General features: G+C 41.7%; 1 protein-coding gene across 1 annotated transcript in view; it reads left to right on the plus strand.

The window, feature by feature from the left end:
• B3GLCT (beta 3-glucosyltransferase) overlaps positions 1-24,574 on the plus strand; it is an 86,718-nt gene that overhangs the window by 12,028 nt on the left and 50,116 nt on the right. The window contains exon 5 of the mRNA XM_015405531.1: positions 24,469-24,545. Within this exon, the coding sequence (XP_015261017.1) occupies positions 24,469-24,545 (77 nt within the window). The remainder of the gene's footprint in view (positions 1-24,468; positions 24,546-24,574) is intronic.

Raw genomic sequence — 24,574 nt, forward strand, 5'->3', positions numbered from 1 at the left:
GAATCCCTGTTCACTGCTGGATCTGAACCTGCAAGGTCTGGAGCCCTGCAGTTGGGTCTGATCAGTCTGGGGACATGAGGGTCTAGGACTTCAGGTGCTATTTTGTACCTAACCAGTGGAGAAGTGGAATAAAGTTCCAGAGAGGAATAGGATCTTGTGGTTGGCAGAGTCTTCTGTGCAAAACCAAGCGAGGCACAGTTTGGTTGAATGCTTCATAACTGAAGATTCTTTTTGATCCATGTAGGCTTTGTGAGGTGATTCCTTTTCTGTGTACTCATAATCCTAACCTGCTTTAGGTAGAGCTTCTGCTTTTTTCTAACGATATTTCCCTGTGTATGGTTTTAAAAGCATAGCAAAAATATTTATAGCAAAACAAAACTTCTTCGGAATGTTCTGTTGTGTTCCTGAACGTCAGATGGGTGTCCCATTCCAGATGTTAATAATTAGATGCTTTTAATAGGTATATTTAGGAGGAGTACTAAATTCTGTCAGTTGGAATCAAAATCCAGTATTTTATGGGTACATGATTGGTGGAATTTGTAGCACTGCAACTAGTGAGAAAGGTCCCTTTTAGGAACAAAAACAGCAATTGGGAATTGAGAAGTGACAGGTTGGGAAGTTAAGACTGAAGAGAATAAGCAATGAGATTTTGTAGTTAGAAAGAAAGGAAAATGTTATGTTAAAAGTTAGTATAAACCGGTTAAGGTTACAGTTAAGAGCCAGTTTGTTGTAGTGGTTAGGAGTGCGGACTCTAATCTGGGAGAACCAGGTTTGATTCCCCACTCCTCCACATGCAACTGCTGGTGTGACCTTGGGTCAGTCACAAGTTCTCACAGAGCTGTTCTCTCAGGAGCAGTTCTCAAAAGAGCTCTCTCAGCCCCACCTACCTCACAGGGTGTGTGTTGTGGGGAGGGGAAGGGAAAGGAGATTGTAAGGTGCTCTGAGACTCCTTTGAGTAGTGAAGGGCGAGGTACAAATTCAGTGTCCTCTTCTTCTTAACCATTTAGAATATGTTAGTGTACTATTGCTGTTAAAATTAGTCAAGAGTCAGGGTAAGCAACCCTTTTGGCCTGAGTGCTAAAAAAAGCTCTCAGCATTTACCAGATTCCAGCAAACAAAGGTGGTGGGGTGGGAGATGAGACCTGCAGTTGACCAGAGATCATGAGTACTCCATGGTTTTGCTTTTAGTAATTAATTATTTAAAAATAAAGTTTTGTTTAGAATAACTTTCTAATCTCTCATGCTTGTTTCCCACTTATTAGGTACAGGGCAGGAGGTGGTTTGTCTCTAAACTGCCACTTCAGTATAAGCTTTGGTAAAGCTGATGCTGTGTTCTGAGATGTGTGGTTTAACGAAAATCTGAGTGGTGTAAGTGGAAAGGAGGCAGAGGTTCAGTCGTCTGCTATGTACACAAAACAATGGGGGTGCTGCTGGCCATTTCACCACAGCAGATCAAACTTAAAATGACTCTGAGAAATACCATAATATATCCCCCCTTTAAAAAATTAAACAATTCACATTGGTTCAGAATTTTGCATCTGAGTGGACTATAAATGAAGTAAATAAAAGAACCAAATGGCTTTAGAATCTGTATTTATTATTAATCGAGAGGGCGGTGGCGGTACAGCTACAGAGCTTTCTGGATGATGCTTCCACCTTAGACCCCTTCCAGTCCAGCTTTCGCCCGGGGCATGGGACAGAGACAGCCCTTACTGACGACCTCTGGAGGCATCTGGATCGAGGTGGTGTGGCAGTATTGCTGTTGTTAGATCTGTCGGCCGCGTTTGATACGGTTGACCATCAGCTGCTGACCCACCGTCTTGCTGACGTGGGGATACAGGGGCTTGCCCTTCAATGGCTTGCCTCTTTTCTCCAGGGTCGGGGACAAAGGGTGGCGCTAGGGGAACAGCAGTCCCGAAGGCACCCGCTTGAATGCAGCGTGCCCCAGGGGGCTGTGCTTTCCCCAATGTTGTTTAACATCTATATGCACTCCCTTGCCCAGATTGCCCGGAGGTATGGGCTAGGGTGTCATCAATATGCAGATGACACCCAGCTCTATCTGATGTTGGGTGGCCGGTCGGACTCCAGCCCAGAAGATCTTAACCGGGCATTACAAGCCGTGGCTGTTGGCTTAGACTGAGCCGGCTGAAACTAAACGCAGTGAAGACGGAGGTCCTGTGCCTAAGTCGGTGTGGTTTGGGGACGGGGTTCCCTCTCTCAGCCTTTGATGGGGCACCTTTGGTGCCAGCGCCAGAGGTTAGGAGTCTGGGAGTGCACCTGGATTCCTCCCTAACTATGGAGGCCCAGGTGGCAGCCGCCGCCAGCTTGGCTTTTTATCACCTATGGCTGATTCAGCAGTTGGTCCCCTTCCTCGACGACCTGGCTACAGTAATCCATGCAACCGTCACCTCGAGATTAGACTACTGTAACGCTCTCTACATGGGGCTGCCTTTATCGCAAGTTCGGAAGCTGCAGTTAGTGTAGAATGCTGCAGCCAGGCTTCTGATGGGTTTCCCTAGATGGGAGCACATTCGGCCTGTGCTGAAAGCGCTGCACTGGCTGCCAATAGCTTTCCGAATTCGCTTCAAGGTCCTGGTACTTACCTTTAAAGCCCTACATGGCCAGAGTCTGACGTACCTGAGGGACCGCCTTTCCCCATACATACCCCAGAGAGCACTACGGTTGGGGGCCCAACATCGCGTAGTGATCCCAGGCCCCAGGGAGGCTAGGCTTGTTGCAACCAGGGCCAAGGGCTTTTCAGTGGCGGCTCCTACCTGGTGGAATGAGCTCCCAGAGGAGATCAGGGCCCTGTGGGACCTTTCACAGTTCTACAGGGCCTGCAAGACAGAGCTCTTCCGCCAGGCTTTTAATTAGGAACCGCCACTACCACCACCAACAACTATCTTGTGGTAACAACGGGGTGATGGGATGGATCAGTACAAAGATCTAGCTACAGTACTGCGATGGTTCGGTGTCGTTGAAGTGGGCTTTTGGGGAACATCTATAGGTCACCATCCTGATTTGATTAAATTGGTAACATCATTGAGCACTTTATTATTGTTAAATGTGGTTGTTTTATATTTGGCACATGCTGCCCCTGTTTGTAAGCCGCCCTGTGCCCGCTCACAGGGAGGGTGGAATATAAGTGTAATAAATAAATAAATAAATTAGAATTATTTATTAACCATGTCTCTGTGTAGCAAATTGAAACTGGCTTACTATAAAATTAACATAACCTAAATATGATAAGCAACATGCTTCCATATTAAAGAATCAGAATTTTGAATTATCTTCATCCGCTGTTCTTTAACTCTTGCAATTTTGAAGTCCAGTTATTAAGAGCATGATTGTTATATGAGTTACAGGCTGTTAAAATATCGGGGGGGGGGCGGTTCCGGGAGGTCTTGTAGTTTGGCCCTGATTGCCTATTACAACTATAGTGGATTAGAGGCAGGGAGTAGAGTTTATTCCAAGTAAAATGTCTATTCTGCAGCTTAGATGGATATTGGAAAGCTTTGACAGCACAAAATGTGGATCCAACTATGATGCTTTAATGGCATTTCAGACTCTGATTCCACTTACCTGTCACAAGGTTTTACTTGTTGGAACAGGACAATAATGTCAGATGAGAAACCCTATATGTAAATGATGCAAAAAACAAATATGGGATCCAAATACTTTTTGCATGCCAGGTAGAAGCTCTGCTTGACAGCTACAGAAGTAACAGCTCATTGGTGTTGCTGTGCTTGAATGTAGTGACCTGACCTAGAAATTTTGGTGGATTGGAATGTTAATTTGGGGATCAGTACGGAAAGCATCTAGTCTAGAGAAAAGGGGTGGTGGGCAGGTTGCAGATGAGCGTTTTCAGCTTTTAGCACAAAATCTGCTCTCTAAGTATAGCCATGCATTTACTGTTTCATCTGCAGTTTCACCTCCTTTAATAATTTAAAAAGTGCTAGGTTACCACTAGATGTCAGCATTATGTACCTTGTTAAAATGTAATTGGTTTTTTTGCTTTGCAAGTTTTGGAAAAATTCTATGCAAAGGTTGCTTGAAAATCAGTTATCGCCAAATGAAGATGTGTTAAGCATGACAACAGAATTTGCTCATGTCTGCTGTATTCTGTGATTAACATTGCAATTACTGTCCATTCATACATATATGTATTACATTTCTGGTTGTCCAAGAAATGTAAGGCAGCATATTGGTTCTTGTCTCCAGAGCTTAGGCTCCCAAGTTCTCATTGTTACCCATAGGCCAGCTGTGTCTGTGGGCAAAGCTTTGGCATACTACTTGTGGCCTGCAGAGCTTGTAATGCCTGTCCCGTTTCCTTCCCATTAATGACCTTAGAATAAGATTGGGTCTCCGACCAACTGGTCAAATACTGTTAATTGGCAGCCTATTGTCAAAGATTTCATGAAGAGAACCAGTGTCATGTAGTAATTAGTTTACTGGCCTAGGACCTGGGTGACCCAAGTTAAATCCAGTCTGTGCCATGAAGCTAACTGGGTGATTTGGGCCAATTACTTTGTCTCAGTCTCACCTACCTCAGAGGGTAAGGTGGAGGTAGGGGAAACCATGTGTGCCACCCTAAGCATCTTGAAAGAGGGGTGGGCTAAACATGTAATTTATGACTGAAGCCAGCAATGCTGCTGTGTAGATGCCAGTTTACCCTTTTTGTTTTATGTGGTAATTTGCCAGCAAGGGCAGAAGTGGTGGCTGCGTGCCCCCTTGGCCTTGCAGCAGTCTGGAACATACGTGGTAGCATAGCAGATCTTCTCTTGCCCATCTTGTTGGCTACAATTGCAGGCATCTCTTAACAGGAACACAAATAGTCATTGGTGGCAAAATTCACTTGTGATACAATAGTAATTGTGTTTGTAATTAGCAAATATTAAACCTTTTCATGATTAAAGTATATTTTTATTCTAATAAAGCTGATGTTTTGAAATGTTTGTCCCGTATTTGACTGATCGATCCCTTTTGACCTCACGTATGTGCAACACCAGTTTAAAAATTATTTCCATTAGTACATAGAAAACATAAGTTGTATAGTATTTTAATTATATAGGCTTTCTGCCTATATGCAAAGTACTGCAATAGACTCAGCGTGCTAATTATATGAGAAAAAGATATTTATAAACATGCAAAGATGACTCTCAGGATGTGGTGTTCATTCTTTTATGGCTTGGTTGTAAACATGCAGATGTATTGAGTTCCTAGACACACAGATGTGTAGAGTTCTTGATGATGATAACATGGAATAAAAAGGAACTATAGAAGGGAACATTCAACAGATATGTAGGAAAATGGTGACAGAACAGTGTAGGGGCGTACATATGTGTACTATAGCTTCTACAACAGGACAAGAATACATTTCCAGAACTCATTGGTCACACCACACAAATTCTTTCCTTAAAGCTTTCTTTGAGCTTTTATCCATATTTTGATATTCCATCTTCCACATATTCCTGTTTTCTACGACTGTTTAGCCTTCCTAGAAAAATATGTTTGAGAATAGATTTGATTCCTGATGGCAATACCTTCAAAGCATGTTTTGCTTCCTCTTCTCAGCATTGCATGAGTATCATGGATGTTGTGATGCTTTGACATGAATATAATTTGATGCTGTGATTACTGTAATTTTTTTTAAGACTGAACCCGTGTCGTAAGATAAAGGTGGTAATGTCCCATCTGCTTTTTAATTACCTTTTCTACTTTAATTATCGCCCTTTACTTTAAATGGGTGCTTTACTTTTTGTGGGGGGGCATGTAAATTTGGATATGACAAAGAGCCAAGTTTGAAATACAATAATCAGGTATGCCTTGGAACTGTTAGTAATGAAACCAGTAAGAGGAGGGGCAACTCTTGCTATAATCCTAAACATTGTTTATGATCTTGATTCGTCCACGTGTTTCAGTGTATAGGTGTTAGAATTTTGGAACAGGATCTTGATCTTACTTTTGGTAAAAGCTGCTCAGTCTTTGACCCTCTCTGTTCTGGAATTCCCTCTGTCTTTTTATAGCTTTATTTCCTTCCAAGTAGTGCACATTCCATCATTTCTGTGTACTGTCTTCTAATCCTTTGATGACTTGTGCAGCTTTCATTGAATATATTGTTCTCTTCTTTCTACTGTCATTTCTCCCCTCTTCTCATTATCTATATTTAACTGATCCCTCTCCTCCACTTATTTTCTCTGCTCTGCTAATGAAGTATTTGCCCATCTAGCACCTAGCTGTGGCTCATCACCTCCATTCAGTACTTAGATTTATACTTGTGCAAGCAGAATATTTCTGGAGATTAAAATAATTGTCAGATTTGGTCCATTATAACCTTTGCCTATCTTCCTCCTTTGCTGTCTTCCTGGCTAATGACCAGCTCCCTCCTGTGTAGATTTAAGTCTTCGGACAGCACTGGCTCTTTGGCTTGGATTCAACTAGCTTTCAACCTTTACTTTAAGCCCTTTGAAATCAATGGGCTTAGAGTGGAATAACTCTTCATAGGATGGTGTTCCAGGATTACTACACCACCTTAACAGAATTAATCTAGGAATCCTCAGTGCCTGCTGTGCCTGACTAGGGCTTACCCCACCACCGTTCTGGAACTTGCTTTCCACCCAACAGTTTGCTACTGCTTCAGTAATAAAATCAATCGACTCTTTATCCACCCTGTTCGAGCTCTCATGCCTACATTTCCCATAACTTTTTCGTCCTTCCCCATACCCTGTCTCACTTGATAAATTTCTACATTTTTATCCTCATCTAACTTCCTTGCTTGTTCCCATGACCCTATCCCTTCAGCTCTTGCCATTCTCCCTTATTCCCACCACGGAATCAACTTCATTCTCTCTTTTGGAATCCCTGCACCATTCAGACTTGCAACATTTTCATTCTTTTCTTTAGAATCCTTCAAACAAAGGTTCCTGATTGCATGGAAAGTTCCCTGCAACCATGCAGTTGCATGCACCTAAACTGTGGAGGTTTAGAGCGGAGACGTGATGTGTGATCATGCTTACCCTCCTATCACATTGAAAAAATATGTTGTTGAGCCTCCAATGGATCAAAGGCTAGAAAAAGCATAATAAAATGTTGTACCGAGCACATTAATATTAATACCAGTTGCAGTCTCTTGAAAATACAAGAAGACCACAGCCTCTCTGGCTTCATGTTGAAAAACTGATGGTTTTTTCAGAACAGTCATGCCAAGAATTTCCTCTCATTTTCTGTTCATGCATTTTTTTTTCTTTACCATTGTTTTAGATAAAGACAGAATTCTAAGGCTTTAGAGAGGCAGATGTTTGCATCCTTGGGCTATGGAAGCCTGTAAGTATTACATGTTGATTCATAACCAAATGTAACAGCTTGCTGCATTACTTTCTAACAAGCATTCACTAGTGCTTCTGAAATATCTTTAAGTGGGAATTATATTGTTGAATATACAGGCAACTGATATCACAACTGTGAACAGTAAGACTGTAATAACCTTTTATTACCTAGAAGTAATTAGGTCAGTACGGTATAGGACTAGGGCTAGATGTCAAAAACCCAAATTCAGATCTTGCTGGGCCTTGTAGCAGCTGTGGGTGAATCACTACCATGGCCTACCTGAGTGGGATGTTGTGAAATTGAAATGCCACCCAGAGCACCATGCAGGAAAGGCAATATTATGTTATAATGATTAAGGGGGAAAAACTAGAGGCAGACATTAAAAATTACTGCAAGTGATGTCCAGTTAACAAAGTTGTATAGGAACAAGTATTTCAGGTGAATGTTTTCTTTGAGTTAGATTTTATTATCTATCCTAATGAGCTTTCCAATTTGAATTTATTATGTTAGCCAAAAGCATAATTATCAGTAATTTTTATAGTTTCCATCTGTCTTGCTCGTAGCTTGTTAATTTTTAATATGATTCATTTTTTACTGCAGTTTGTTCACACTTAGTTGGATGAGAAGTAGTATTAATAAGACATCCTGCTTCCTGCTAGTTTGGAGATTTTAATTGGTATAAACAATATAGTTTAGTAGAAGAGGAAAAATGAGACATAATTGTACTTCTGAAAGCATCTCTTTACTGAGAGGGAACATCTTTTATTTAAATGATAAATAATCTATATAGGACATACAACACACTAAAATAAATTGGAGCAGTGCAAGTCATTACAGTAATCTTCTGCATATTTTACACTTGTGTAGAGTTCCCTGAGGATCATGGCCTACAAGGTGCAATCCACAGACATGGTCTCCTGCAGAAGCTCCTTGGAAACAAGTGGGCATTTCCACTTTAATGAGCCCTATGTGAAAAATTTCCCTGTTGCACTTTTTTGCTAGTCTTTCATCTTGCTGTTCACACATTTTAAGAAAGAAATAGATTAATCCATAGAGGATTTGCAGAGTATGATCCATAATAGGTGATTTAATGAACATGAGGCTAATGTGTGGGTGGGCAGATTCTCTCTGCAGAAAGAATGCTGGTACAGACTTAAGATTATTATCTTGCCCTGTGTTAATTACATTTCTTCATCTTAGGATGGTCTGTGAAATCCACAGCAGTATTCAAGTCTGTAGTACTAGATTTCTCATGAACCTATGCACCTGGCCTGTACTGGATCAGACCTTTGGCCTGTCAAAATCAGTATTGTCTCCTGACCGGCAGTGGCTCTCCAGGGACTGGTAGAGGCCTGTCCATTACCTAATTAGCTGATCCTTTTTTCTAAAGGTGCTGGTGATTGAACCAGGGACTTTATGCATGTAAAGCAGATGCTCTACTATTGAGCCACTTCCTTGTCCCAGTCCAGCTTTTTGGCCTAGTTATGAACCAGGATCGCTTTTGTCACCATGTTGGGTGACCTTTACCTAGGGCAAGATGAAGGACTGCAATCCTTTTGCTCCTCCTGCATCTCTTTCTGTCTTTAAATACCACCAGCTTTGTTATCCTGATGGGATTGTCCATCAGATTTAGGAGTTGGATACAGCATTCTCTTTTGGTTCTGGCTCTAGCTGGGCAGATTCAGTAGGTATAGTTGATGCACTGTTCTTCTCTCCCCACGTTATTTATGCCATTGGCTGCCCAGGCTGTTGTCCCCCCCGTGTTCTTCAATATCTATCTACACTAAACGTCTGTGTAAAATCATCCAGCAATTTGAAGTGAGGTTTGCCAATATGCAAATGACATCAAGTTCTGCCTCTCCTCTATATTTGAATCCACTGCAATAGGGAACATTCTGAGTAGGTGCTTGGAGTCAGTAATGGGCTGGATTATGCTATTAAAGTTCTGTCCAGAAAAGAGAGCGGTACTGTTAGTGTTGATTGATTCACTGAGTTTAGTAGGGTTTCTCCTGTTCTAGATAGATTCCACCCCCCTTAAAGATCCGGTGCAGTTAATGAGTACTTAAATACAGTAAATGCAGTTGGGGCGCAATGTTCCCTCTAAGCTGTGGAGTCTTGTGAGCAAAAATTCTACTTTGTGAGCTACGGGCATTAAAGTTGTGAGCAAGCAATTTGGCTACTGCATAAATTAGTTTGTTCTGGAGCCATCGTTCCTGAGCTAAGACAAAAATGTGTGAGCTGGAGGCGAAAAAACTGTGAGCTAGCTCACACTAACTCAGCTTAGAGGGAACACTGGTTGGGGGTACTTAAATCCATCTGGAACTCTGATAGCATCCATTGCATATAGTACTTTTGAGCAACTTCAGCTGGTGTGCCAATGCTTCTAGATAGAAGGAATCTTTCCGCTGTTATCCAGCTCCAGTAACTTCTAGGCTCAATTACTGTAATGTGTTGTAATGTAACATTTTCCTTAAGGACACTTAAAAACTGATCCAGAATATAGCAGCCAGACTGTGAGCTAGCTCACACTAACTCTTTTGAAGCTCGGGAAAAAACCCGTTTTTTCCCCAGTTTTTTCCGGAAAAAAATGGAAATTTTCGGGAAAATTGAAAAAAATGCTACATTAGCACTTCTTTTGTCTTTTCTAGATTGAAAGTCATTCTGTTACTTTAGGAACACAAAATATGACTATGGACATTTTTACTTGGCATGAAATGATCACAACTAGCATATTAAAAATATAGTGAATCCAAACAGTTATTACAAACAGAATACCCGCCCACATGCAAAAACAAAACTGAAACCTTTTTCTTTTCTCGTGATAATAGCATCTCATAAAGGAAGAAACGCATCTTGTTCTTGCATTGGAGAGTTCAGTTTGTAAGCTAGGACTTGCTTGTCCTCAGTGCACAGAAATTAGATCAATCTGATACCACATATATATATTTTAGAAATGATTTGGAAAATATTTGAACACCTTGTCTTAAAATATTTTATCCATCATGTTAAAATAAAACGTTCCATAATCAATTTTTTCTTTTCTTTTTTCAATTTTTCAGAAAAAAACAAAAAAGGCTTCAGGGGGAAAAAAACGGGAAAAAACTGTTTCCCCCCCGAATTTTTCTGGTTTTTTTCCGGGCCTTCACATCTCTAAGCCAGACTAATAGTTGGGCCTGACCATAGGAAGCATGTTTCCCAAAGTCTGAAAGAATTTGGAAATTTGGGGGTTTGCTTGTGCTTTAACTTTCTGAAATGTTTGATTTTATGTTGTGGTTTTTTTGGTTTGTTTTCTGTTTTAAATTTTTAATTAGTTTAGTTGTTAATTTATAGCCTGGCTTTCTCGCTGACTGTAAATTAATTCAGTCAATCGGATGAGACATCTGATAAGCAATATAATGGACTAGGATTACACATACCTGAAACATATCAGAGTATTAGACATGCTGTGTTAAACAGTGCAGAAGACAGCGTTATATAAGTACAAGAGGCGGGACCCGCGATACTCGCGGGGGGGAGGTATTTTCCACAGCTCCCGGCCTACATAAGTAGGAGATGCGGCAGCAGGTGAGGCCAGCCTTCTCCCTCCCCCCCAGTGGCGGCAGCAAGGTCGGCCCGCCAAGCTTTCAGCAAGGCCGGCCCACCAAGCTTCCCTCCCCAGCGGCGGCGAGGCCAGCCCGCCAAGCCTTTTCCCATCCCCTGTGGCGGTGGCGACGAAGCCTTCTCAGAGCATTCCCTGTGTATGCACAGGGAACGCTCCTTTACTTTTGGGGGGATTTAAGTATCCCCCCTATAGTTTTTTACAGTTTTTAGATTTTTCTGCACATCTGGGGATTGCCCCAAATGTGCAGGAAAATCTCCCTGCCCCTCAGGTGCCCCTGATGTGCGGATTTAGATATCTGCACGTGGGGGGTGCCTTGGCTATTAGATATATAGATAAAATACATTGGGAGTAGAATACAGGAAACAAATAATAATACTATACCCTTTTCAGAGTCCTGTTCCCTTTATAACATCAACTTTTGGGGCCATAATATAGTCTTATTTTCTTTATAAACATTCTCTCAAAAGGAGGAAGGTAAAATGTCCTTCAAGACCTCAGCATTACCAACCAGCATTATTCAAGCAAATTGGACCATGGGCCCAAATTCAACAGGCCCCTGATCAAGCTGACCCCAGCCACTGTAATTGCACTTTCATTATTCCATGTGGGGAATTTTCAGAGGTGCCAGCGTGGCTATTTTTCAACCAAATGACACTAAAATAGCCATGGAGTGAGTGATGCCTGTCCATTAAAGAACCCCAAGTTTCAAGCAAATTGGGCCAAGGGGCTCAGTTCTATGAGCCCCTGTACAAGGTGCTCTCAGCTGTCTATTTTTCCAACCATAGTACTTGTAAAGAAAAAGAAGGCTCTTCCCCCAGAAAGGACAGAAGGAAAGAGAACTGCAGTTCTCTGCAGATTGTCTCCAAAGGTGATTGACTGGGGGAATACTCTATGCTCCTCCCTTGCAAGGATTGATTGGAAGGGAGAAATGTCATTATTCTGGAAATCAGTAGGATCTAAAAGCACAAGCACATAACTGTAGTTGGCTAGCAGCTGCCAAAGACAAAAAAAATAACACATCTTGTTCTGGGAAAGGTTTTTTTGAAATAACTTAGAATCTTGGCTTTGTGTTACTGTTCTAGGAAATAACGGTAATGACTTGAACCTGCAATTTCCGTGTACATCTACGGCTCAGGGATTTTGTTTTGCACACCACTAGTATTCATTAATGGAGCTCAGTAATAATCAGATGCACTTGTGGTGTTGTGTGTCTGCTCTTTTCATATCACCCATTGTTCACCAGGCATTTCAAGAAACTGGCTGACGAATGATCTGACAAAGGGAGCTTTGACTCTCAGAAGCTCATACCTTGAGAGTCTTGTTGGTCTCTAAGGTGCTGCTGGACTTGAATCTGCCTGATGATTTTTTTCATAAGGAAATTCATTTCAAAGTGTTCTAGAAACAACAGGGTGTCAGGAAGAATCTGTGGCATTTATATGAAATCTGAAGAAAGAACTATTTCTTACTAATTGATCAAGTTAGTAAAATTGTCTAAACATTCTATGTGCATTAGGTGTCCTGGGTTTATGAAAACACATTTTGGCATTGGAGTTTTGGGCTTATTCTCTTAGGGATGCTCACTCTATTATCCCTTCAGAATGCTCGATCTATCATTGGATTAAAGCCAAGCGACCAGGAGTATAAAATGATTAGATTGCTATAAATTCTACTTATTACTTGGTATTTGCTGCAGGCTGTGTACACAATTTGGCAGCATGCCTGCAATTATGCTGTTCATTTAAATTCAGATTATAATTTGAAGGACTAAATGTATTTTTGCTTCTGCAGTTTTTGAATATAGAGTCCATTGCCAGAACTGTATTCTAATGGAATTCTGTTTCTACTATTAAATATTGTGATACCACAATGAAACGGCAATAGTGACATGGTGCTAAAAATCTAAAATTGTCAGGCTGTCATTCAGCCTGAAAAATAGACATAAATAAAACGTAATTGATTTTTCTAAAGTCGCTTATCACTGTGGCATTGGGGGATCAAGATGAGTTATTTAAAAGGGGGTGGAACACATTTAGAGTTGGATCCAGACTAACATTTTGGCAGGTGTGAGGATTTTCACTCACTCTGTGTGATTTTTCCAATCTCCCCCTCCAATGGCAGCCCAAAATGCCCCCCCCCAGTCCTGTTCTATGGGGGTCCTGTGTCCCCAGCAACAGGATTTGGGGGGAATGCCAGACAGCCATGGGAGGGGGAGGCAGAAAAAAATCACACTCTTTAGGTAGAAATCCTAGCACCTGTGAAAGTGTCTAGTCCAAATGCAGGTCTTGAAGTACCATTGGACATGAAAGAATAGATCCAATGCTTTTAAAATCCTGGCCCACATACAGAATAAGCAGAACAAGAAAGAGAGCTGTCTGTCTCCTTTCTGTTTCACTGCTCTCTTGCAGAAGAAGAGATTAGTCTAAGGATCATTGATGTGAAAACTCTCAAAAGGCCCAGAGAATGGAAAGAAGGCATTAAAAAACCCACTCTTTATATACTGTGTTTCCTGTATAGCCAAAGGAGGTGTACTATCATGTTCGTAAGCCACGTAATATAATTAAAGCCATACAAATACACATCCTTAAACTCAGAGCTTTCGAACAAAAACAATACCACATTAATCTCAGCTAAATTTTCTTTTAGCAGTCTGCAATATAATTTTAGTTTTAAATCTAGTGGGGAAAATTCCCCATAGCAAAAGCACGTTCTTACAGGGCTTGTAGAAAGCTATTGATGTTGGTGGTTTCCAAACAGCCTTTGGTGGTCTATTCCCACAGTACATGGGCAGGTGAAAAAACTTGGGAAGAGGCATAGGTGCACAACAGAGAAACTGCTGGGAAGAGTGCAATGTTGCAGAGGTTAATGCAAGGAGAGAGAATCTTTCAGATATGTAGGTCCCAGGCTATAAAGGTAAGAACCACCACATTGAATTGAACTTTGAAGCAATTAGAAGACAGTGCAGGTACTTCATGATTCATGCTGTATGTACCTAGCTGCTAAATCCTGTTCAGTAGCCAGGCAGCTTCATTTTATGCTAACTGAAGCTTCAAGTGTGGACCAATGTAGAGTGTAAATATTTTTTCTGGAGCTTACAGAAACATGGATCTGAGTACCTAGATGAGCAAAATCTTAAAGGGAGGACAGTTTCTGAGACAGATACAGATTAAAAATAAACGTTCTTAGCAATAGTTCCACCCTGTTTCTCCATTAATAAGGCTGGGTCGGACTTCCGATCTGGACTCCGCGAATGGCGGACGCAACCTCGGGACGCTCCCAAGGGCGTTTTCGCCCGCCCGCAGTTAAGGGGGGAATCCGCGCAAGCCGAGACCCGGACGAGCCCCAAGTAGGGGCTCCGACTCGGGGCGCGCGAGGGGTTGCCTCTTTCTCGGCCGGAAGGTCGGAAATTGAGGCTCCCCTCATGCCCCAATGAACCTTGCCGCGTCAGCGATTTGATAAATGTAAACAAAAATCAAGATGACGGAGCTGGACGGAGAAACTAGTGAACAAGAAAGGAGGAGCTTCCGGGCGGGCGTTCTTTTTTTAGAGCCGGCTGTTAACTAACTGGACTGTGAATGACTGTGATCCTCACTGGGAAATGCAAAAAGTGAATTGAACTGTGACGAGCCAGGAAAGTGCTTTTAGAAAATCAACGGAGGTGGGAAAGGGTCTAGCTAAGAGAATGGCAGCGTTTAAATTTAAAGTCGAAAGACAGAAAAAGAGTAAATCCATTCTCAAAGCTTAGGACTTTTCGAAGAGGCACGCCAGAGTAAGGATTGCGGCAGTTGCAGTTTGTAAACAGGGGCGAGAACAGCGACCTGAAGGAGGAGACGAAAAGCCGGAGAGGAGAAAGCGGGGGAAGATCCTTCCTGTATCCGGATGTTCCTTCCTGTATCCGGATGTTAAAAGAAGCCAGCCCCGAAATGGAAGATGGGTTCGGAAAGCGCTTGAAAAGATTTTACTAACAATGCACCATTGGGACACTACTAATAACATGGACAGTGTACATGATTGGCATGATGAAAGAAGATTGACAACTCACTGAAGAAGAAAAGCAATAAAATTCTCTCCTTTTTAGGAGAGTTTATATATATATATATATATAAAAACAAAGGCTGGGTCCAAGAGGATTTCCAGATTCTTTACCTAACGATAACATTTCACCATTTATAATGGGTAATCAATCCACATCAGAACATCAGTTCATCACTGTGGCTTCTGTGCAGTCCCATGTGGTGATTGCATAATCACAGGCCTGTCATGGGGTATGAGCCTTCAAGATTTCAGAACTTTCCAGTAGGAGTGCTCCCCCTCCCCTCTGTTTTGAGCCCTTCTTTTCCTGGCCAAAGGGTCATGTGACAGAGGTGGGGAGATCACTCCTCCCTCAGTTCTCTTCTTGCTGCTGTGATAAGAAGACAAGCTTTGTAGAATCTCTGTATTCAACGTTTATCTGGAGTTGTCTCACCTTCTCAGCTTAGTAGGATGGCCTTATTTAAGACATGTGGAGACTGTGGGTCTAAAATGATCCAAAACAATGAGTATACATAGTGTCTTTTATGTCTGAGGGAAGGCCACAATACTGCCTTCTGCCCCGCATGCCGCTGTTTAATCCCAAAGGCCTAGGAGGGTAGAGCAGCCAGACTGAAAGCAGCATTGTGGGGGAAAGCCCTGGGTGCTCCAGACCCCTGTGCTGAAAAACAAGCTCAGCCTGAAAAAAGACTAAGAGCTGCCTCAGTACTGACACTGTCATTATCGGAGGCGTGCTTTTGGGGGGGGGGGGGGGGGGGGGATCATCAGTGCAGACATTAGTGTCGGAGCTGCCACAGAAAAAGGTGAAGAAGAAAGTGGTGCATGCTCCATGCAGCTCCCCTTGACATCGATCACCCTGTTTACATTGTCGGCAGTTATTGTCCCCTTGACACCAAGGAACACCATCCCCACAAGCTCAAGGATCAATTTCCCCTTGAGGTCGACCAGGCTTGCCGGACCAACACCGACCAGTGGACTTCTCTCAAAGTCAACTCTTGATTCCTACACTTTGACAGTCGAGGCTGCCTTGATGCCGACCATCACTGAATCAGATCGATGTAGAGTCATTGTCATATCTGAGAACTCTGTCTGTCGGGACATGACCATGCTTCTCCAGGAGTATCAGAAGATGATGTATTCGAGGTCCCACTTCCTAAAGCAGTTCCTCCACAACACCAGTGACAGCAAGCAACTCAGCCAACGTCGGTTCTGTGACTCCCACAGCAAGGTCCACAGTTTCCATTCCCAATGGTATGCCCACCACAATGGGACCCCCAGTCATCTTACCCACCCTATGGTTGTCAGCTTCCACGACCTGTTTCAGACAGTAAGAAACAAGAGTGAGCGCATGACAAACAACTGATGGCTGAGATGGAATTGTGCTTTCCATCTGAATCAGAGAGGTATGGACCAAGGGTCCAATGTTCATTTGGAGGGAACTTCTATGCCCTTTCCCAGTGAAACTGTTGGGGAACCACCTGCCCCATCACCCATGGAGGGTCTCAAGCTGTACTCCAAGAAGCTTATTTGCATGGTGAAGCCACTTGAATTAGAATATCTTTCTTACGAATCACAACCTTCCGACTCAATTGTGAAGGTCCTCAACACTCTGGATTCTGACCCAGTCGCCCTGCCCATGCTACAGTGCATCCAAGACATAGCTTTGGATGTGTGGTCAAAACCATCATCTATGTCAACTTCAGCAAGGAAGTTCGAGAACTTGTATAGAGTTAGAGAAGATATCTGTTCCTGTTTCAACACCCATAGGCAAACTAATTAGGGTCCAGAGTGCTCACAGCAAGAAACAGAGTGGATGCTCACTCATCACCCTTGGACAAAGAGGAATGCAAGCTGGACTATTTAGGTTGCAAGGTCTACTCCTCTGGGGCAATGGGACTGAGGGGACTGTTGTCTTTACATGAGGTTCTGACTCTGTTGAAAGAGGATCTTTGGTTCATAGCCCTCAGTCTGAAGGATACATATTTTCAGATAGCAATTTATGAGTCTTACAGAAAGTATCAGATTCAGCTACAACCGGACCACTTACAAATATACAGTTTCTCCACAGCACCCAAGAGTGTTTACAAAGTGCAACTCAGTAGGGGTGGCTTACTTGAGGCTGCAGGGGTATACATTATAGCCGTATTGGCTCTTTGTAGACAGTTCCCTTTAACAATTAGACCAGCACCCGGCATTTGTGCTACAGACCCTATATGAGCTGAGTTTCATAATTATTTGGGAGAAATCCTGCCTTTCTCCCACACAGTCTGTTGATTGCATTGGAGCCACAATTAACTCAGTTAAAGGGAAAGTATACCTCCCAACCTAGAGGGTGAAGTCTATGATAAGCTTGGTTAAAGAGGTTTTTGGCTAAGGGATTCTAGTCAGCACAGTGTATTCCAAAAACTGCTGGGTCACATGGTGTCAACTACAGCAATGGTCCCACGTGCTAAGTTATGCATGAGACTATTGTAGAATTGGTTTATATGCATGTTTCATGCTGTAATATATCCGCAGTGGGAAAACCTATTGGTTCCCAGGGCCATTTTCAGAAGTCTAATATGGTGGGCTAAGTTAGGGAACTTACTCAAGGGTGTTCCCTTAGAGATTTGATCTTGTGATGTTCAAGGGATCACAGATGCTTCCCTCACAGGATGGAGGGGGGCACAGCACCAACTTCAAGTGCTATCAGTTTTGTTCCAGGGAATCCACTGGGGATACCTTCCAGTTTGCATGACATGATCAACTGTTTTATGGGTTCCCCCCTTTAGAATCATATACAAGGTGGTGGCCACATGTATCCTTCTAGCCCTGCACTAGCCCAGGAAGGTATGGTTCTTGACTCTATGGGCATTGGCCAGAGGAGTACACGAGCCCCTACCACCAGCAGGGCACCTTCTTCATGTAGGCCCTGTTCTTCACCCAGATGGTAAGTCTCTACATTTGATGACATGGCTGATTCACCTGTAGGTGGCCTATCACAGAGAGTCAAAGAGGTCATTATCACCTCCCACAAGCCTTTCACTCGTAGATCATATTATTTGAAATGGAAAAGGTTCACAGTCTGGGCAGATGAACAGACTAGACACTTGCAATTTATCTAACATATTCAATTACCTGCTACTGTTGAAGAATGGAGGTCTTGCCACCTCATCCATTAAGGTTCACTTGGCAGTTATTGCAGCTTTCCATAAAGGTGTTTTAGAGGGTCATCAGTATTTTCAGTAACCAAATAAAAAATGTTACTTAAAGGTTTACACAATTTGTATCCTCCTGTTCCACAGTGGAGTCTTTCTCTGGTTGTGACAAAGTTAATGTATAAACCTTTCGAACCCATGGCTAAGTCTGATGTAACTTTTCTGTCATATAAAACAGCCTTCTTGGTGGCTATTACATCAGCATGTAGGGTGGGGAGCTACGTGCACTAAGATGTGATTCTCTCCCCCCTTTTCAAAGTTCCATCCAGACAAAGTAGTGCCCAGGCCTAGCTTAGATTTTTTTTTAACCAAAAGTAGTCTCTCAGTTTCACTTGAAACAGGATATTACCCTCCCAAAGTTTTTCCCATTCCCTACTTCCACTTCTGAAGAAACATTACATTGGATGTCAGGAGAACACACCTTTTTATTTAGAATGCACAGAAGAGTTAATCTGCTGCACAGGTCCTAATAAAGGCAAACTAGCATCCAGATGGGTAGTCTCCACTATCAGATTAGCATACAGAGTCCAAGAGGCCATGCCCCATTGCATTGAAAGCTCACTCCACAAATACCTCAGCGGTATTTTGGGGGTCTTTAAAGCCAAATACAGATTAGAGAATCTGATTCGGCTATTGATATAGCTGAGCCTGAACAAAAGCCAATGTTATTCTGCTTTTATTCAAGCACAGCTTGAAGTTCAGTAATTCACTTACTGAATTGCATGGCCACAGCATGGCTTGGAGAAGGCATTTAAAGAGACCGTGGCCTCATTAAATGCCTTTCCTTCCCTCCATTGAAAGCAATGGAGGATCCGGGCACCTTCTTTGGGAGCCCATAGAATTGGACCCCCTGGTCCAATATTTTTAAAACTGGGGGGGTGAGGAGAGGTACCAGTAGCTATGCTGCAAATTTGGTGTCTCTACGTCAAAAAACAGCCCCCCCAGAGCCCCCAAAACCCCTGGATCTATTCTCCATTATACCCTATGGTTTCCCAAATCTGAATACCATACTGGTATTGGGATTCGGGAATATCAGGAAATGCCAATATTTTTTGGGTTCAGTTTACCTGAACCCGAAAAATACTCGGTTTTTTTGCACATCTCTAATCTGTAAAGTGGGTACCTAGTCAACACTCTTAACTTTTATCAGGCACTACTCCGTAGATGTGGACTCTGGGAACAAAGCTGCTGTGGGAAGAGCAGTGTTGCAGTCAGTCTTTCACTGATGAACATACACCTACCTCCTCTGTAAGTGAGCTCGCTAATCTCCTATGTGGGACTGTGCAGAAGCCATGAAAATGAAAACAGGGTTGCACTTACCTGTAACTGTTGTTCATTGAGTAGGCTTCTGTGCAGGCACACATCCCTCCCCCCTCTCTTCATTTTGAGCTGTTCTGCTGACTTCTATGGCACCTCACGGCAGCGAAGGGAGAGAGGAGCGATCTCTGTGCCTCTGTCATGTGACCCTTTGAGCAGGGAAAGCAGGACTCAAGGGGGGGGTGCTCCTAAGGTCTGGAAAGTTCTGGAATCTTGAAAACTCATCTCCCACAGCAGGCCTGCAATTGCACAGTATCCATGTGTGCCTGCATAGAAGACCACTCGATGAAGAGCAGTTACAGGTAAGCACAACCCTGTTTTTCCCTAATTCCCAACTGATACAGTGTGCTTACACTGCTGAATCTTGGCCAGCCTGACCATATAAATTCTCAAGATGTGTGAATATATCAAAAAACCAGATGTGAGAGCAAAGGGTAATAAATACATAAATATGCCAGCTTCATTACAGATAGCAAAAAGTATTCTCCCAGGAAATATCTTGAAATACAAAAACAATCAGATAATGTTGCAGAAAATATCATCCTAGCTATCATAATAGCAAAACAGAGAGGGAAATTTCTGATGATGGGTATGTAAATGAAGCATACAAATATGACCAGGATTCCATCAATTCTTTTCAAAGAAAATCAAAGCGTTTGTAGAAGCTTTCTCTTGTGTAGTTTCCCATTTTTTTTCTCTTAAAAGACTGCTGAGATAAGAAACACTTGCTTCTCTACTTGAAGGGAAATGTTTGACGTGGAGCTAAGCTTGCATGCCCTCTTAGCTATAAATAGATATTTTTTCCTCCATTGATCCTAATGAAATTCTTCACTGATGATGGAAGCAGTTGATATTTTTATGAGAGGAAACAAAAGTGTATGTGATTGATAGGACTGCTAATGAAATAAGTGGAAGAAATACTCCAGTTTAAAAACTGTTGAAAGATACGTTCATGAAACTTTCTGTTCCCTAAAAACCACATACAGCTGACAGAGGCTGGCTGTGGCTTTTGTTCTTTGACTTTTATGAAATGTATTGTCAGCCAACTGAAGGGTTTTTAAAAAATTTAAACCTTTAATTTCTTTTGCCTGGAGCTGTCCACAGAGAGCCTGTGAATGAATTCCCACCCTCCCATCTCACTGGTTATCAAAAAATAACTATGTCTGTCTAAGAATGTCTAAGAGCCAGTTTGGTGTAGTGGTTAAGTGTGTGGACTCTAATCTGGGAGAACCGGGTTTGATTCCCCACTCCTCCACTTGCAGCTGCTGGATGACCTTGGGCAAGCCATAGTTCTGTCAGAGCTGTTCTCTCAAGGACAATTCTGGAAAGAGCTCTCTCTGCCCCACCTACCTCACAGGCTGTCTGTTGTGGGGAAGGGAAGAGAAAGGAGTTTGTAAGCCGCTCTGGGACTCCAAGTGACTCCAATCTCCTCCTCTTCTTCTAATATTAAATCTTCCACTTGATTTATTGAAATAAAAAGGAAAATCTTCATTAATCAGCAGGTGGTGATTTTGTGTATGTGTGTGTGTAGAGCTGGTCCATCGTGGCTAAGAGGAAGCTATGATCTGGGAGGTCACATGTTTATTTATTTCATTTATACCCCACCTTTCTCTCTACTGAAAACCCAAAGTGGCTTATGTCATTTCCTGCTCCTCTGTTTTAACTTGACAACAAGGTTATGCTGTGTGCCTGGCCCAAGGGCATCCAGCAAGCATTCATGGGGATCCATATTGGGTATCCCAGATCCTAGTCTGACACTCTAACCACTATACCACACTGGATCTCAAATTTCTTGGCTACGAACTCTTTCTTACATCGCTCCCTTGTCTGCAGCATAGGCTGATAATATTGGTCTCCCTCATAGGGCAGTTAAATGGATTACTGCCATAGTGTATTAAAATATTTGGATGCTGAAAGCACTACATAAATGCTTATTTTATTAATATAGGATGAATAGTTTGTGAGATTTATAGGTTGCCTCTCTGGAGAGCTGCTCAAGGCAGCTAAGAAAATAAAAACAAATTAACAATAAGATCCTAAAGTCCATCAGAAATAAATCAGTAATTAAATCACCAGAAAGGGGATGAAAACTGTATAAACAGCAGCAAACCGATTCCAGAAGAATCATAACACTGTAATAATAAAATAGCATTCAGGCATTATGCAGGCCATAAAAACAAGCAGCTAAAATGACTGCTATCAGAAAAGTTTTGTTACTCATGGTACCTATCCAGCCAAACTTTTTAAAAGAAGAGACCTTGGAGCCCAAAGTAGTCCTTTTAACAGGTCATGTTTGGTAAACTTTGCAAAAAAGATTTTGTAATTGTAATGTATTTTGTATGTGTGGGGCTGTATATTGTTATAAGGGGACTGGGAAGGAACAGCAAGGTGTAAGTATAATCCACAACAGCTGTGATTTTACAGGGATTTAAAAATAGCAGATTACAAGTCAGGAACCCATCAAATTCATGGGGTGGGAATCACGTCCAATCCCCTCACTCACCAGGCCAGCCAGCTTACCACTTAGTGCTGCAGCTATAGACAGAGTCACCCGGCCCTATCGAGGACGGGGGTTGGCTGAAGGAGGTCTTTGGAATGTTTGTATAAACATTTCCCTACTTTGGACCTGACCCTAGTGTGCAGATTTAGTAATCCATACACAAGGGTCCCAAGTCAGAATTAGATACAAGATACTTTTCAGTAGTATTCTGTTTAAGTTGATGAATTTAAAAAAGAAAATAACAAACAGCAACCACAGCTGTCCTGATCTATAGATCATGTCTCCGACCTTAATGTTGGTGAAGTTCATTCAGGTAAGAATTTTCTCAAGTAGGGATGGTGGTCACTCTCCATACTTGCAGTTAAGTAATGTTTTTTAAAAATGTGCTTTGAAGTTATGATACTGATAGCATTTCCATAATGTTTAGTTCAACCTATCTTGTGTGCTGCCATCATTATGGTACATGTTCTCTCCTTCTAGCAGCTGTCAAATGGAATGAGGAAGTGAATTTCACATCATAATGACATTAGGACATAGGTGAATCGAACTAGTTTATGAAGGAGGGATGCAGGAAGCTTGGGGCTGCCATTTTTGGTAGTATTGTATGTTTTTTGTGATATTTTTGTTCTCTCAAAATTTGAAATGAGACCACTTCTAAGCTGGCTGATCTTTTCATGACCCACTGGTAAAGTAACTCCATGCTATTCTGTCCATCTTCAGGAATCTCGTACCAATTGGCATCAAATTAGTTCACGTTTTATTTTTAATGTTTAGTGTTTAAAAATGTGTAGCACTCTGTAGTAACAGGCTATATTTCATGACTGTTTTGCTCGGTAAGCAGAGACAAATCCAAATTTGCTGTTGAGCCTTCGAGCCCAGAATTTAAGAGCCACTGTCTCAATGCAAAATGATTATGCTGCAATTTCAAGCCTACAATGAGGCTTTTAAACAGTGATTGCACAGACTTCTAATGTTTATAAGTAGTTTTTCATCCACTAAAAATGTTTGGCTAGCACAGTGCTTGGGCCACAACAGGGAAGTTTGAGACACTATTTAAGTTTTAGTGCATTCCATAAATAGGCTCAGCATGTGCCTTTTAATCACCAAAGGCTCATCGAAAAATACGGTTGTGGATAGACTAGATATTTTAGTTCTGTTTTCCCCCAATATTTTCTGAGTATTAGAAAAATGATCTCTCAATAGTCATTCATTATATACATAAAGGTACTTTTTGTCCATCAGAAAGAAATGACAATACTTGGACTGTTCATAGCTCAATACTTTTTTTATATGACAAAAGCTTTTCTGTCATTGCTGCTATTGTACAGCTGATTTGACCTTCTTTTTGCACCCTTTTGGCTTTGATGTCTGTCAGAAGAACTTGCTGAAAGAAGCACTTGAATAAAAGCACATTATGCACAATTTTGGCATTACTGCTGTGACAGTATTATTTAAACAGCAACCAAAAGACATTTACTGTTGTTGATATAGCGTATCCAAGCCTAGTTCATATGGACTTACTTGACAAACTGTTATGTGAGGCAAAACTTGCGTACCAGCAAATAAATGTACTTTCACATATTTACACGTTATTGAACCAGACTGTAGGCCTGTATTTGCCTGTATTTGAATATAGTCTCCCCAGTGCAGCACAGAAATTCTGCAGTGATCTCTACCTTCAGTGGATCCAGGCTATATAGAGAGTCAATTGCAAGCTATATGCTTGGGACTATCAGTGCCATTACAGGCAATATGGAACGCTTGGTTTTGTTCAGCTTCTTGACACATTGTAGAAAACCAATGTGACACACCTGATGAGGTTTCATTAGGTTGCCTTATTGGTCAAATGTCACAGAATCACCTTGGATGTGAAAAAGAAAATCATAACCCTGTTGATTTAAGCATTGTGAATGGAAGGAAATGAGTTTGAATTGAACTTATATTCGTGGACAGGTGTCCAGAATTGTTTAACTCTGTTTCAGCTACTATTTTACTGTGAATTGCCTGCTTTCATTCAAGTATGTTACTCTTGATAATATCTGAAGTACATGTTAATTTAACTGAGGTTGTTGTGATACTGAATTGCAAGAATGGTTGTTTGGGAACAGCCGCTGATATACCGTATGTTTGTTCCTTAATACTGATGTTTATCTACTGCCTGGATTTTGAGTATACTCTGTCAATACCAGTCAATGTGGAATAAAGCAAAACGAGTTATCAAAAAGGAAACCTTACTTGAAAATAAATTTCTTGTGTTAAGTGTGTATTTGTTTCAGGGCAGTGAGAGTAGAGCATCATAGGCAGAGAACAGTTATTAAAAACATGCTAAAAATGATTATTTATGAAGAGGTTCATTTAAATGAAATATATATTACTTTTACATTGGAAAGAGTTCTTCAGAAAGGGTAACAAAAGCTGAAACCAAACTAACCTATCATTTTAAAAGAAAGCATTCTAATATTAATATGTGGGTTATAGTAATATTTTTGTTTTTCTTAAAGGAAATACCTACAGTTCTGCTTATTCACCTGATGGATAGGCATGAAGGTACATGGACCATTCTGCCACTAATGCATGAGTAAGTGTGCAACTCTGGTATTGTTATGG

This window comes from Gekko japonicus, unplaced genomic scaffold, assembly GCF_001447785.1.
Source record: "Gekko japonicus isolate JY-2015 unplaced genomic scaffold, Gekko_japonicus_V1.1 scaffold2615, whole genome shotgun sequence".
Taxonomy (NCBI): domain Eukaryota; kingdom Metazoa; phylum Chordata; class Lepidosauria; order Squamata; family Gekkonidae; genus Gekko; species Gekko japonicus.